The 14,526-nt window shown below is 41.1% G+C and overlaps 1 protein-coding gene and 1 pseudogene across 1 annotated transcript in view; one reads left to right on the top strand and one right to left on the bottom strand.

Moving 5' to 3' along the window:
• Nucleotides 1-2,125: 2,125 nt before the first annotated feature.
• Nucleotides 2,126-2,254, top strand: LOC126974811 (U2 spliceosomal RNA; annotated as a pseudogene).
• Nucleotides 2,255-3,268: 1,014 nt separating this feature from the next.
• The window catches only part of LOC126974687 (protein son of sevenless), a 52,788-nt gene continuing 41,530 nt past the window's right edge, over nucleotides 3,269-14,526 (bottom strand). The window contains exons 32-35 of the mRNA XM_050822245.1: nucleotides 12,637-12,692; nucleotides 12,015-12,097; nucleotides 10,887-11,056; nucleotides 3,269-9,324 (exon numbers count right to left, since the gene is read on the bottom strand). Coding sequence (XP_050678202.1) covers nucleotides 9,267-9,324; nucleotides 10,887-11,056; nucleotides 12,015-12,097; nucleotides 12,637-12,692 — 367 coding nt within the window. The 3' untranslated portion in view covers nucleotides 3,269-9,266. The remainder of the gene's footprint in view (nucleotides 9,325-10,886; nucleotides 11,057-12,014; nucleotides 12,098-12,636; nucleotides 12,693-14,526) is intronic.

The following is a 14,526-nucleotide window of genomic DNA, read 5'->3' as shown; positions in this document are numbered from 1 at the left end:
GACTCGCCACGGACCTCAGCGCAACAGTGTCCAATGCGCTTCCAGAGTCCAGACTCGACGCTGCATCTACTCGAAGACAACCCCAGCTACATACAAGCGATGATAGACGAGAAGAGGAAGCTGCGAAGGCAATAGCAAAACCTGCGGTGCCCGACCATGAAGACGCGGCTGAACGCTCTGGCTGCCAAGATCTCAAACGCACTGGAAACAGTCGCAGTCGAATCCTGGCAATCCGCCATCGAGCGAGCCGGCGATGACTGGTCCGGCATGCACCGCCTCTGCCGCGAACTCTCCGGGAGGCCCTCTCCGATTAGACCCCTCATGGCCAGTGACGGAACCCCACGTTACCAAGCTGAGGATCGAGCGGAGATATTTGCGGACTACCTGGAGACGCAGTTTACACCCAACCCGACTGCGGATTTGCAGCACGTAGAGACTATCGAACGACATCTGAAGAATTACTTCGAGTCGCCGATAGCGCCGACAGAAGATCCCGTCGTGTTCTCCCCTGGACAAGTCCAAAGGATGATTCGACGAACTAGACTACGTAAAGCCCCCGGCCCCGATCTAATCACCAACGAAGCGCTGCGTCACCTACCTACGCGAGCAATCGCGACGCTGACGCGGCTCTTCAATGGAATCCTCCGTACCGGGCACATTCCATCGTCGTGGAAGCTCGGCCGAGTCATCCTGATTCCCAAGCAAGGCAAGAACATCATGCTGCCTGGGAGTTACCGTCCCATCACTCTTCTATCCACCACCTCGAAAGTCTTTGAGAAGCTACTGTTGCTGCACATCACGCCTCACCTTCAGCCACGCGACGAACAGTTCGGTTTCCGTGCCGAACACTCCACCACTTTACAAGTGACGAGAGTACTGCACCATCTCGCTACCGCCTACAACAAGCGAGAACAGTCAGTCGCAGTATTCCTCGATATGGAGAAGGCGTTCGATCGCGTCTGGCATGCCGGCCTCGTATATAAGCTGTCTACTTCTACTACTCCTCGTCGAGTAGTTAAGACTGTGGCTACCCTTTTGGAAGACAGACGTTTTCAAGTGGCGGTTGAAGACGCTCTGTCCACGGAGCGCCCCATCCGAGCCGGTGTGCCCCAGGGAAGCTGCCTGTCGCCCGTCTGCTACAGCAGATACACGAACGACATCCCAGTCGCCGACGGCGCCATTTTAGCGCTGTATGCCGACGACGCGGCGTTCATTACCACCTCGCTGAATGTCCCGCATGCAGCGCTGAAGATGCAGCGAGCACTGGACGCGCTTCCCACCTGGCTGAAGGACTGGAGACTCAAGGTCAACGTGGCGAAGACTCAGGCGATTTCCATCGGGCGGGCGCGCTTACTGCCGCCCCCGGTGTCACTCATGGGCGAGCCCGTCGAATGGTCCCCGAAGGCTAAATACCTTGGTGTGACCATCAACGGGATGCGGCCCCATGTGAAGAACGTGGTCGCCCAGACGCGCGCCGCACGGAACCTTCTCCGCCCCGTGCTGGCGTCTCACCTGCCACTCCGTACGAAGCTGTGCGTATACAAGGCGTACGTTCGCGACTCACATATGCGGCCCCCGCATGGTTCGCGCTGACAAGCGAGACGGGTCGCAAGTCGCTGCGAGCGCAGCAGTCGCTGGCGCTTCGCACCATCTCTGGAGCACCACGCTTCGTACGGAATCAGGTCATCTCCAGAGACCTGCGCATGGAGAGCCTGGATGACTTCGTTTGCCGCCTGAGCACCTCTGTGTTCGCGCGCACCGATGGAGCGCGATCCTAGCATTTGCGTGGCATCGCGCCATACCATCGACGACCGCCGGACATAAGAGGGCTGATGGGCGCTCACCGGTACACTACCGGCGGGCTTGACCTCGCTGAGCGACGGGAGAAAGCTAACCACGGACCTACAAACCTGCTGCAGTCCGCAGATCGCTCGCGACACTACGCGGGCTTGATCGCACTGTAGCAAGAAACCACCGGACATGACACCACGGACCAACCGGTCCCACCCAGTGACCCGTCTGTAGTTGCAGGCGGCGTTTATACTACTGAAAGGGGCCATCGCCCCGAACAGTTACCCCGAGGCCCGTAAGGACCTACGCGGAAGACCCAGGTGTTTTTGACGGCATCGCTACTCGGCCTTTTGGCTAATCAAAGTCTGTTCTTTTCAGCTTAATATCTGAAAGTTCCCGCATGGCGGGACCAGTATATACAATACACATATATAGTATAGAAAACACGAAAGCTACAACATATTTATTCACAATTGCTTATTGAGGCGACTGAAAAATGAAAACATATACCTTTATGTGAAAAAATCCTGCATATATGTTTAAGATAACATTTAAACAAACTTTTTTAAGTTCGTGACATTAACTCCCGCCTTTGGCTGGTGTTTGTTAATGCTAGCTCGCTTGCAATAACTTTCTTTCCACCTTTCTATCACCACCTTCCTTATAAAGAACTTCCAATGTCGTGACATCCTGGAAATATTGCGCAGTGAAGTCTATTCCTCTCTGGTTTTACGTGGATGAAAGTTCCTTGAGAACTTAATATCTTAAGTATTATCATTATTATTATCTTAAGAACTTAATATCTTATTATCATAATGGCTTAAAAAGTTCTTTCAATTGACTTTTGTACTGAGCGTTACGTCCGTCAGAAAAAAATTCTGAGTTACCCCCAAGTCGCGCCTAAAGAAGTTTTACTTCAGTAAGCGATTCACTCGACTAAACAACGGAGATTGCCGAAATCCTCTACGTTTTACGCAACTGTTTGCTTTCAAACATAGCCGGTTAATACTTCGTATTACATTACATCGGATTACATTTCATACCAAATTTCAATTTTTACTTAGGCAGTCCCTCTTATTACGTAGAATTGAAATCCAATTCAAATTCAAATATTTTTATTCAAAATTGGATTTAAAATCACTTATTGCACGTCAAAAACTACCACCCATTCAAAAGAGACTCCCTCAATAGTTTCGTCTTCCCAATAGTGCTTAGCGGCCGTGTAAATCGTGTGCATGTGTGCGTGCGTCGATTCGGGCGCTGTAGTATGAAGGTCTGTTCCATTACTGTATTGTGACAAAATCCCTGTGTGAGGGCAGAAATTTCTTGCAAAACACACGGTTGTAGAATGACAGACGTCAACACGATGCGGGGTATGGAAGAAGACACTTGTAGAAGCAACTTTCTCCGCAACGGCAAGTGTTCGCGCCTTTTGCCTTTCAGAATGATTTTTCGGTTGTATTAATAAAACACAAAATATAACTGTGTATATAATATGAATACTCTACATACATTATCCACATAATATTATTTATATTTACAACTATTCATTTACAAATGGTCTTTTCTCAACAATCACCATAGACGACATACGACTGATATGGAACACTACGCGACACAAATAAACGTGAGGGGCGGCGCACATTTCATTCAATACAAACTTGTCAACATTTGCTGCGCGCGATTGGTTAATGTTACGATGACGTGTGTTTCCGATGCTCGCGATTGGTTTATATTATTATGACGTGTGTTTCCCATGCTCGCGATTGGTTTATATTATTATGACGTGTGTTACCGAGGCTCGCGATTGGTAGAAAGTCATTTCGACATTCATATAAAATAAAATATATGTGCAGCAACTGACGAATTATTTAATTATTATCATTAAGATATTCACTCTTTTTAGTAATAATCATATTAAAATATACTAGCGTAAAGGCGACCTGTCAATCTGATAACACGTGACCAATTTTGATTTGTCAATGTGTGCGGGTTAATATGTAAAATCGATTATAGTAATAGAGGTTTCCGTTTCAATATTTCTGCATCTACGTTACAGATGTTCTTTTCTATTTGCAACCTATGTTTGTTTGTACTCTATAGGCCAGTATATTTGGACGTCTACGGTAATAATATTATTAGATCATATTTAGGCTTTCGGTTAGATACAATCTGAATAATGATATTATGTGCCGATTGGGAATTTTCACAGATTATATGAATTTACGGATAGCATAGAAAATAACATTAACTTTTGTATTCATGGCCGGAACCATGGGCATTTGACATTCGCAGATTTTATAATTTAGAAATTACTTTTCAAAATATTTCACATTGGCTCTACATTTTTTGTATATATATACTAATTTACTTAATACTCCTTAATTTTGTCAGCGTGAGATAACAAGTCTGTGACGATTTGTACTACATAATAGACAACCACGTTCCATATTTTAATAATAACTGAATTAACACTAAATCACTCAATGACGTATCAACAATCAGAATTTATTCAATTATAATTAAAATTTATTTATTTTTTATCTGAAAACCTATGAAATGGGTCCAAACAAAAAAATCGCATACGCGAAAGGGATAGCAGATATTGTAGTGTATCTCGCTTACTCTCAATACCAATCTAATTTATGTCTCTCGTCACATTGTTATTATAGTAACGCATCTTTTTTTTTAATGAAAATAAGGGACGAGACAAGCAGGACGTTCCGCTGATGGTAATTGATGCGCCCTGCCCATTACAATGCAGTACTTACCGCTCAGGATTCTTGAAAAACCCCAAAAATTCTGAGCGGCATTACAACTGCGCTCGTCACCTTGAGACATAAGGTGTTAAGTCTCATTTGCCCAGTAATTTCACTAGCTACGGTGCCCTTCAGACCGAAACACAATAACGCTTACACTTTACTGCTTCACGGCAGAAATAGGCGCCGTTGTGGTACCCATAATCTAGCCGGCAAAGGAGCCTTCCACTGGTAGGTATCTATTGTTCATCTTCTATCTACGATTGAAATTACTATAAATCTGCGCCAACCCTCAGATATATCAGCGATAATAGCCCATATATAGTCCATGGTAGCTTCCGACACATACAGCGCTCGAGTAATCTCACAGACTTTTATATCACATCGGCTTGAAGGACCAACGCACTCACTATGGCGCTACGTGGGCCGTTTTCAAGATGATTTTACAAAAAAAATGGTACAGTGTTGTACATTATTATCTGTCAATATTAATATACCGTATCTTTCTACTGAGCAAGTTGTAATTTTATAAAATTAACAAAACTATAACAGTACAATATAAATATTTAAACAACCTAAGATAATTTATACGATTAGATAGAGCTGCTTGCTGCTAGACAACCGATGAAAACAGGTCAGGTTTATTACTTTAATGTGCGTGAGAAGCTACGTCTTACACTCGCGATTTGTATGTCACTTTATGTTAGTGTGCGTGCAATGCTCAAAATAGAGGTTAACTGTCAACCTCAATTTTTCTCGACGTTTTCACAGCTGTCACAGTCTATCTAGACGTATTAATGATCTAAGTATGCAATAATAGTAATAATAGAGACACACACTTTACTTACAGTGATAAAAAATCACGGCCTGACTCTTAATTACATAGAGTTAGAATATAATAGCGTATACATGACCCGACAGCCCGATAATGCGTGAACAATTTCAATTTGTAAATGTATGCGTAATCACTAGATTAGACCACTAGGTCAGCTAGTTTAATATTCAAAATACTTTATAACTAGTTCCAACAGAGGTAGTGACTATATTCGCCATCCCTTTCTATCTTGCAGTTTCTCCGTTAGAGATGTTCTTCTCTCTTACATGATTTGTTTATACGCTAGTATATTGTAAGTCTATGCGTAATTATGATGGTCTATAATCTAAATGATATGACATTGACAGAACTACGCGTAGCCAACTGTTTGTTACCTCTGCCAAAAAGCATCTTGAAAAGACCCACACATACTCAACGAAACAACATGGCGCCTGTGAACTAACATTTTTGGCGCAATCCCGAATTTCCACTACTGTTATATCAAATAATTATTTGCTTTTTGCAAGATTGGACGTTCAATTTCGGCCCACTACTATAGCCAAATGCTTAAAAAATCCTACGGGGGCTAGAAAAATAACTTCAAGCTTTCTCCATTGCTCGAAACAATTCGCAAAATGAAGCTAAAAGGGGCAACTTTTCTATAACACACCCTTTATATAAATTTATATATTAGGGAGATAACAAAAAGCGACTTGTCACAAATGTATTTAGTCGCTCCACAAACTATTGTCATGTATCGTGCGAGTGGGACAAAGGCATATATACGTCCCACTCGCACGCCAGGGCGTCCACAAAATCTGTACTATCCGTACCTTATCTATCCGTCGTAACCATTGACGCACTATAAACTTGACTCCAGATCGCCTACTAAAAGGTTGTCAAAAAAGTCGGAGTGGCGTTAAACACAAAAACAGATAATATTAAAACATACATTCAAATTTAACACCTTATTTCGTGACGTCACGCGAACACCAGACAAGAACATTTTGTTTAAGCAATTGAAACGTAATTATTTTGCAAAACTTTTTAAAAAGGTCAAATTAACATCACACAATTTTGTTAATTCAAAGGGGCACTTACCTGAAATACGACACTATCCTTTTTAAGTTTGGATATGCTGTAATTTGGACAATTTTTCACTGGCCACTTTGTTATTGCGTGGCGTTGTACTCAAAGCGCAGTCGCAACAAAACTGAACGAAAACTCTGCCAAATCGACAGAGTTTTGCTTCAGACAATTTTTAAGCGTGATTGTGAGTCTAGTTGTTTATAGTACGTCAATGGTCGTAATCTAAACGAGAACTACCCTCAATTCAACAATCACTCTTCCAACAGCGGCGTAACCTACACTACACGTTAATAGCATTATGTACAACATATCAACATATTCTGTACAATTCTGGCACCATCTAATATTCTATAATATACAAGTTTTAGGCAACGGTCGAGCGTGGGGAACACTCGACTGTTGTTACATAACCACGCTGTGATGACCATTGTAGTGTTTACACAAATTAGTATCAAGCACTTCAGACAATTTTGTATTTGCGAAGTATTGTCGATCAACAATCAAAAATAAACTACTTATATTTTTTTATCCGTGTTCAATAATATCAGGTGTAAGTCAAGTGCTAAATTTTTTTTTATGGAAGAGCGGCATCGTCGCCCACATCTCTTGCAACACTACAGGAATTACAGGAGCGTTGCTAGCCCTTTAGAAAATGTAAGCACTTTTTTTCAAGGTATCCCATGTCGTATCGTCCTGGAAACACGGCACAAGAAAGCGTGTGGGCCTCAAGACCTTAATTCTTAATGTATTCATAAACTATTCGATGGTTATTTACATTTTCGAAGTGGACGATGTATGTCCAACTACATCCCGTTGCATTAAATACCACCTTTGCCAATTCCAAACAGTTACATTGATCAAATTTTAATAGAACCTAAATTATTTAATATGCTATTAATTCATATTTTAGTGTTAATTCCGCTTCGCCGAACACTTAAGAAAGTTGTCTCGTTCGAGCGTGTCAACGGCGAATTATGTGTCGAATTGGTTCAGGAAAGATTGACATCAACAACTATCTCGGTCGTTCGGTCGAGACTACTTCGACGGAGAGCATGTTTAACCCCCTTAACTTTAGGCCGTGCTTGCATCCGGCATGTAGCCTAACAAAAATTAACTGAATTAACACTATACGTTCCCCTTTTGCAAACAATAAACATCATTTGTGTGTAGAATGTGTTGATTGACCATCTTTAAGTTATTATCATTTCTCACATTAAATGATCTCACCCAAGGGCATAGTAGGTACGGGCAGCGCCCCCCCCCCCCCCGGCCCCTACTAGACAATGCAGGAATGCTCACAAACCGTGAAGTAATATTACGTAGGTAGCCTATTAATAAAAACAAGGTTGATTCTATTGTAAGGCGGATATTATAAGATTGTACTATGAATAGTTGAATCTAGCAGATTTATCCTAGATATATTCTTGATTTGTCTACACCAAAAGTCCCGTACCTCAAAAGGTACTTGGTTTACAACCTGTATTATTAAACAAACGAACTACCACAATATGTAGAGATTTTTGTGAAATAAATACGTGTATACTTCTGTCGCGAACAGTTTCCAATTTCGGTCCAATATACCCGTGCACCTAGTATCAATAACTACCATATCACACACAATACGAGAGAGCGTAGGTAGTGGAGGTCAATGTCCGAGCTATTGCCTGCATTTAAAAAAAACTAAATAATGAAGCAAATACCCCATCTGTTGAGTAAATTCACTAACTAAGTAAGTTAAGATGTTTGAGGAATTTGTAGAATGACATTACAGATTGATCTATAACAAAAGTCACAAATAATGCCTCTGTAAATATCGATTTTAAAAAAATATCTAAGCCCAATAGTTGCAATGAGGTTTTGCAACTTTCCTTACCGAATCTGTATCGCTTTATCACTCAGATATTGTCACTTGCCCTTATTTAAATTTTTTTAAAGTATGACACGTGAGTTAAGTTAATATCGGAGTATATAGTTATTTTCTCCCTCTATAGCTTCCATCTACTGCTGAAGTTCTATCAGATTATTTTATTCGACTTATATATTTAAAAAAAATGGAAGCTCTATGCATTTTTTGTGCGGCATAACTATAAAGTAATGTCTAACTATTGCGCTATTGACACACTTAATTTCTTACACATCATTCTCAGTCTGCGCTTAACTTAGGAAAACATACCGTATTATTGCGATTGGGAGCTAACTCGGCCAATTTATCGTTTGTATGTCAAAAAATATATATTTATATACATTTTTTTAAACAAAACCAAATTATCACTAGTACGGCACAGCATATATAAATATCAATAATATTTTGTACATTTCTATCACATAGATGTTCAAAGGTTTATTGTTCATTTGGTCAACCTTTTCAAATTAAAATAAATATTGATAGAGTACAGTCGCGGAGTTTAAACAATTTCGGTTATTGACCCCGATGGTTGCACTATGAGTTCACGGCAGTGTCTAATCGTGTGAGCAAAACGGAACGATAATCATGTACACGGCCACACAGAATGCCGTGACAAGTCAATAACCTAATTATTTTTTGCTTCGCGTCGGTACTCTAGTCAAAAAAAAAAACATATATTGATATTAGAGACGGTTAACATTCTTGCCTACATATTTACAGCTTTATGCTCTAAAATTGTAATATACTAGAATTCTGTCTAGAATTGAACGCTTTTGTGTACAGTCAAATTCATGTTGAAATGCATCGAAGCCTGTCGAACCCCGTAAGGGATTTCGTCACGTGGCTTGCCCGGTGCAGGGTGCAGTATCCATGAGTATGAGAGCAGACCCTCAAGGCATAGGCCGGGCTAAGTCCGAGGGGCCACAGCCGCTGGAGGGGGCTTTGGTGGCAAACGAGGGGCCAACCTAAAACATGAAATACTAAATCTTAGTCTCTGGAATCTCAAATTCTTTGTTTTATGAAAAAGGAGGACAAACGAGCGTACGGGTCACCTGGTGTTAAGTGATCACTCTTACTCTTGCAACACCAAAGGAATAACAGGAGCGTTGCCTGCCTTTAAGGAAGATGTACGCGCTTTTTTTGAAGGTACCCATATATCGTATCGTCCCGGAAACACCGCACAAGGAAGCTCATTCCACAGCTTTGTAGTACGTGGAGGAAAGTTGAAAACCGCACTGTGAAGGACTGTCACACATCCAGATTTTAGGGACTATATATATTCACACACATTTCTGAGATTAGGATAATTTGTAGCGTGTCGTGCGAAGGTGAATTTCGGCGGCATTAATTGACACAGCAAAAAAGCCTATTTATCTTGTGCGATTTTAGACCTGTGGAAAAGCTATAGCGCTCTGCTGCCTCGAAAATCTAATGTTTCAAGCCCTGAAAGTCTACGTCGCTTCCCGTACTATCAATTTGGACATCCCAAGCCAGGATGGACTATTGTTGATTGAGTGCTCGTCGAATACAAGCTTTTGTGTGTGAATGTTACGTGTAGTTTGTACTTGTCTGAATATGTATGTGTGTGAATATTAAATGTTAGATATCATCCTCACCACAGTGCGGTTTTCAAGGAATTTTCTTCCACGTTATGAGGTTCTTTGGGCGGGCGTGAACACTTAACATCAGGGGGTACGCTCGCTTGTCCTCCTTTTAGATAACAAACTAGCACACGGCATCAGGTGACCATGATGGTATTGAAAAAACTTAAATACTTGAAACTTGGAAACCGAAACAGATTGAAACGCGGCGGTCGCAGATGTAACCGGGGTCACCGTCAACGGTTGTACCCATAGACGTTTCTAAGTTTATGTCCGTGTGAAACTTTTGAGTGTAAATAAAACGTGAATGTGTGTGACATTGTGACAGTGTCGATAGCTGTAATTATTAGGGATGGGCGAACTCATTTTCCGTTCTGCTTAGTCGGTACAAGAGAAAACTAAACAATATCTGCAATTTTTTGAAAATAATAGAACTAAAAATCAGTTATATCTGTTAAATAAAAAAGGCCTTTAACATTCGCACCAAAAAAATATTAATATTTCTCAATTTAAATCTGCTTACTTAAAATATCGAATTTTTGGATTTTTATCGAATGTTCAGCCGAAGTTCGTAAGTAGTCGGTTCAAACCACATTCGGCCCATCACTCATAATTGGACGTAATTCCAGAAAATCGTTCCAAACCACAATCATGTCGAAATAGAGTTGAGAACAGAAAACTGGTCACGTGATTCATATTATTGACAGACTGACAAAAAATGGCAGGCCTACTGCCACTCTTTTAATGACATCATGACTTAGTAGCCCAACCCGTATGGAATACACTAATATTCATTAAACTTTAATCACGAATTCCTTAAAATATGATGTTTGTGGCTTGGAACGTTTTTCAGGAACTACGTCCAATTATGTTTGTGAATAATGTTTTGTAACTGCTGGTGGGGTGTGGTGTGTCCAGATACTTACTGCGCAGTGTGATGTCGTCGCTGCAGCAGCGCCGAGCTCTGCGGCCGCAGCAGGGGCGGGGCCGCGGGGGGGCGGGGCGGCAGCGGAGGGGGGCTGCCCCCGCCCGCCCGCGCGGTGGAGCACGCGCCCCCGGACGACGGCGACCCGCCCGGGACACTGTCCGCCCACGACTGTTGATTTGTAATACCATACATTTATTATATGTACTACTTTGTGTGGAGTTTTTTTTATGATAATACGCGACGAGACGAGCGGGGACGTTCAGCTGATGGTAATTGATACGATGCAATAAGATGTTAAGTCCCATTTGAGCAGTAATTTCACTAGCTACGGCGCCCTTCAGACCGAAACACAATAATGCTAACACATTACGGCTTCACGGCAGAAAAAGGCGCCGTTGTGATACCCATAACCTAGCAGATAGCCCATACAAAGGAGCCTACTACTGGTAATATTAATAATATATTAAAAGAGAAATTGAGGAGATTTTCGATTAATGAGCGCTGCGTAGTTAATGATGTATTGAGTGATGCTATTGAGAAACGAATATTAAGATGGTGCGGCATTTGCGGAGGAAGCATGAAAGTATTAACAAACACCTTCTTTAAAGGCCGGCAACGCTCTTGTGATTCCTCTGGTGTTGCAAGAGAATGTGGGCGGCGGTGATCATTTAACACCAGGTGACCCGTATGCTCGTTTGTCCTCCTATTCCATAAAAAAAAAAACGGCATCTCTTTAAACGTGCTCAGAACGTGAGCCCATGAGTTCACTCCAGTGCTAACACATTTAATTCTGGCACTCAAAAGGTATAGTCCCGAACTAATGGAAGTCAGCATAAAAATAACAGCTACCTTACCACAGGCCTATATATGCCTGGCCTGCTATAGCCATTCTGCTCTCCAAAACCAATGAATTACTATCTGCCAGCTCTTGGTATACCTAGAGATTAGGCGAGGAGAGAAACAGCAGCTTCCCTAATGTGCGAACCATACAGGTCATTGTCGAAAGATATTGCTCGAATCCGAAGCCCTTTAAACATTAAATCTGGGTGGTAAATATCTTAAACTAGAAATCGGATATTGAATGCGGCCATTTCTCTTTCTATCTCTATTGAATTCTGTGACTTACGTGATGGTGTGTGGGCGTGACTGCCGAGTCCCTCCTCCTGCGCGGGGGCAGCGGGGGCGGAGTACCGCATGAGTTGGTCTCGTCTGCAGACAGACAGGCAAAAAGAGATATATTTCATACCCCAAAAATTTTAATTAGTGATTTTTTTTATTATTTTATATGGCAATACAGCTGAGTTAGCTAGTATTTTTTATAAAGTCGAATGATTATATTCGCAATGCAAACAATTTAGTCAACCAACTAGGGTGAGTGGGCGCGTGGTACTGAATGCTCATTGGTCAGGCAACGATTACAACACATCGTAAACAGTCGGTAGGTACTGATTTATATAAGATCTACAAATTAAATTTGTACTAATATTGATGGACGTTGCGGGACTCGAACCCGTGCCTCTCGGATTCCGTGCGAGCACTCTTATCAACTGTTGCTTACTCAATTTCGCTGTTTCGCACTGTTTGGAAAGAGAGACATATCAAGTCAATATCCTATTATGCAATTATTGGGGTTGAGCAGATTATCTACTGTAAAGTAGATCCTGTAGATGTAGCCACAACCTGAGAGTTGAACAAGACAAGAACTCACATCACTTATAAATAACAAACTGTTTAGAAAGTGTACTTACTCTGCGGTAGTGACGAAGGAGAAGTGGCGGATGGAAAGCTGAAGGTCGGCGGTGGTCTGTTGACAAAACAAGTACGTTTAAATATTTAACAGCCTAGTTTAATAGCAGTAGAAGTAATTGTACTCGTCTATGGCGTTCTTGGGGTGAAAAAAGGTAATATGTTTTTTATGAAAAAATTGTGGGTATATAGATGCATATAATTAACTGTTAAATTAAGTAGAAAAATATGCTAAGCTTCTAAGAATGAATTACGAATAATAATGACAATATTCAAACAGTAAATAGGACAGAGTAACATCCTAACTCGTCAACGGTTGAAGCGGAAATGCAAAGAGGATGTCAATACTACGTAATAAGAGGGGATTGCTTCAGTAAAAATTTAAAAATACTTTAGTATGAAACGTGTAGTCATTTGACATAAGTTTGAAGTAGTAGTTATTATAGAATGATGATTGGCGGCAAAGTATAATTCGGCTAAGTTTCAAAGCGAAAAGCTGCTTAAAACGTAGTGGATTTCGGCTATCTCCGTTTTTTACAAGATTATAGCCTTCATCTGTCAATATATCAATAAATGACTGCACGTTTCATACAATCGACTGAATCGCTTTTTTCTTAGAGAGGTGCGGTAAGCAGCGGAAGTGTACCGACGCCAGTGAGACGTCGCCTTTAATAAACATCTTCACCCTCACCTTCTTTCACTTTCCTCAATATATTTTGTAATTTTTTTCCCTCCCCAAAAAACTATGTTTAATTCAGTGCTAAGTATTATTAAGTGTATTTTTAATAAAGATGAAAACACTGATATCTTCTCTTCAAACTTTCTTAATTTTAAAAAACAAATTTATATTGCTCTCCAAAATTTATAGATTTTAAAATATCACATGTATTTCTTATAGTAATGTTGTGCCTACCTATAATTTAAGTACATTTAAACTATTTTATTATATTTGTTTAATTCTTAGTGCATAAGTTAATAAATTGTATTTAGTTGGTAAGCCTTTATGAATAAATAAATAAATAAGTAGATCTTTCTAGGGTCACTGGAACAAGTTCTTTTATATAAGCTCGATAAACTTTTTTGACGTTATTTCTAAAGGTACATGATGAGAAAAGAGAGAGATGCATTCAAGTCAAATAAACTTTATTCAATTAGGCTTAAACTAAGTGCTTTTGAATCTTCACTACAAATATTTCTTTAAAATTACTGAATTTACCATATGTTCGTAAATAGTTGAGCTCGTGAGAAGAACATATAGGAAACTCAAGGGCCACTCTTTCCAATCAAATGGAGTATTATACAATGGCTGTAATATACATAACAAATTAGTTTGTAAGGTGCTGCATCCAATATATGAGTCGTGTTTAAGTAATATAAACTATTTCATAAAAAGTAATAATATTTTTTTATGGAATAGGAGGACAAACGAGCGTACGGGTCACCTGGTGTTAAGTGATCACCGCCGCCCACATTCTCTTGCAACACCAGAGGAATCACAAGAGCGTTGCCGGCCTTTAAGGAAGGTGTACGCGCTTTTTTTGAAGGTACCCATGTCGTATCGTCCCGGAAACACCGCACAAGGAAGCTCATTCCACAGCTTTGTAGTACGTGGGAGAAAGCTCCTTGAAAAACGCACTGTGGAGGACCGCCACACATCCAGATGGTGGGGATGATATCCTAACTTGTGGCGTGTCGTGCGAAGGTGGAATTCGGCGGCAGGAATCAGGTTAAACAGCTCTTCGGAACACTCCCCGTGATAAATGCGGTAGAAGACACACAATGAAGCGACGTCTCTACGCAACGCCAAGTGATCCAGCCGTTCACAGAGCACTGAGTCCCCGACAATTCGAGCTGCTTTACGTTGCACGCGGTCAAATGGATCGAGCAGATAC

Source organism: Leptidea sinapis, chromosome 33, assembly GCF_905404315.1.
Source record: "Leptidea sinapis chromosome 33, ilLepSina1.1, whole genome shotgun sequence".
In the NCBI taxonomy this organism is placed as follows: domain Eukaryota; kingdom Metazoa; phylum Arthropoda; class Insecta; order Lepidoptera; family Pieridae; genus Leptidea; species Leptidea sinapis.
The sequence above is the reverse complement of the archived record's forward strand: the minus strand, read 5'-3'. Positions and strand labels throughout refer to the sequence as shown.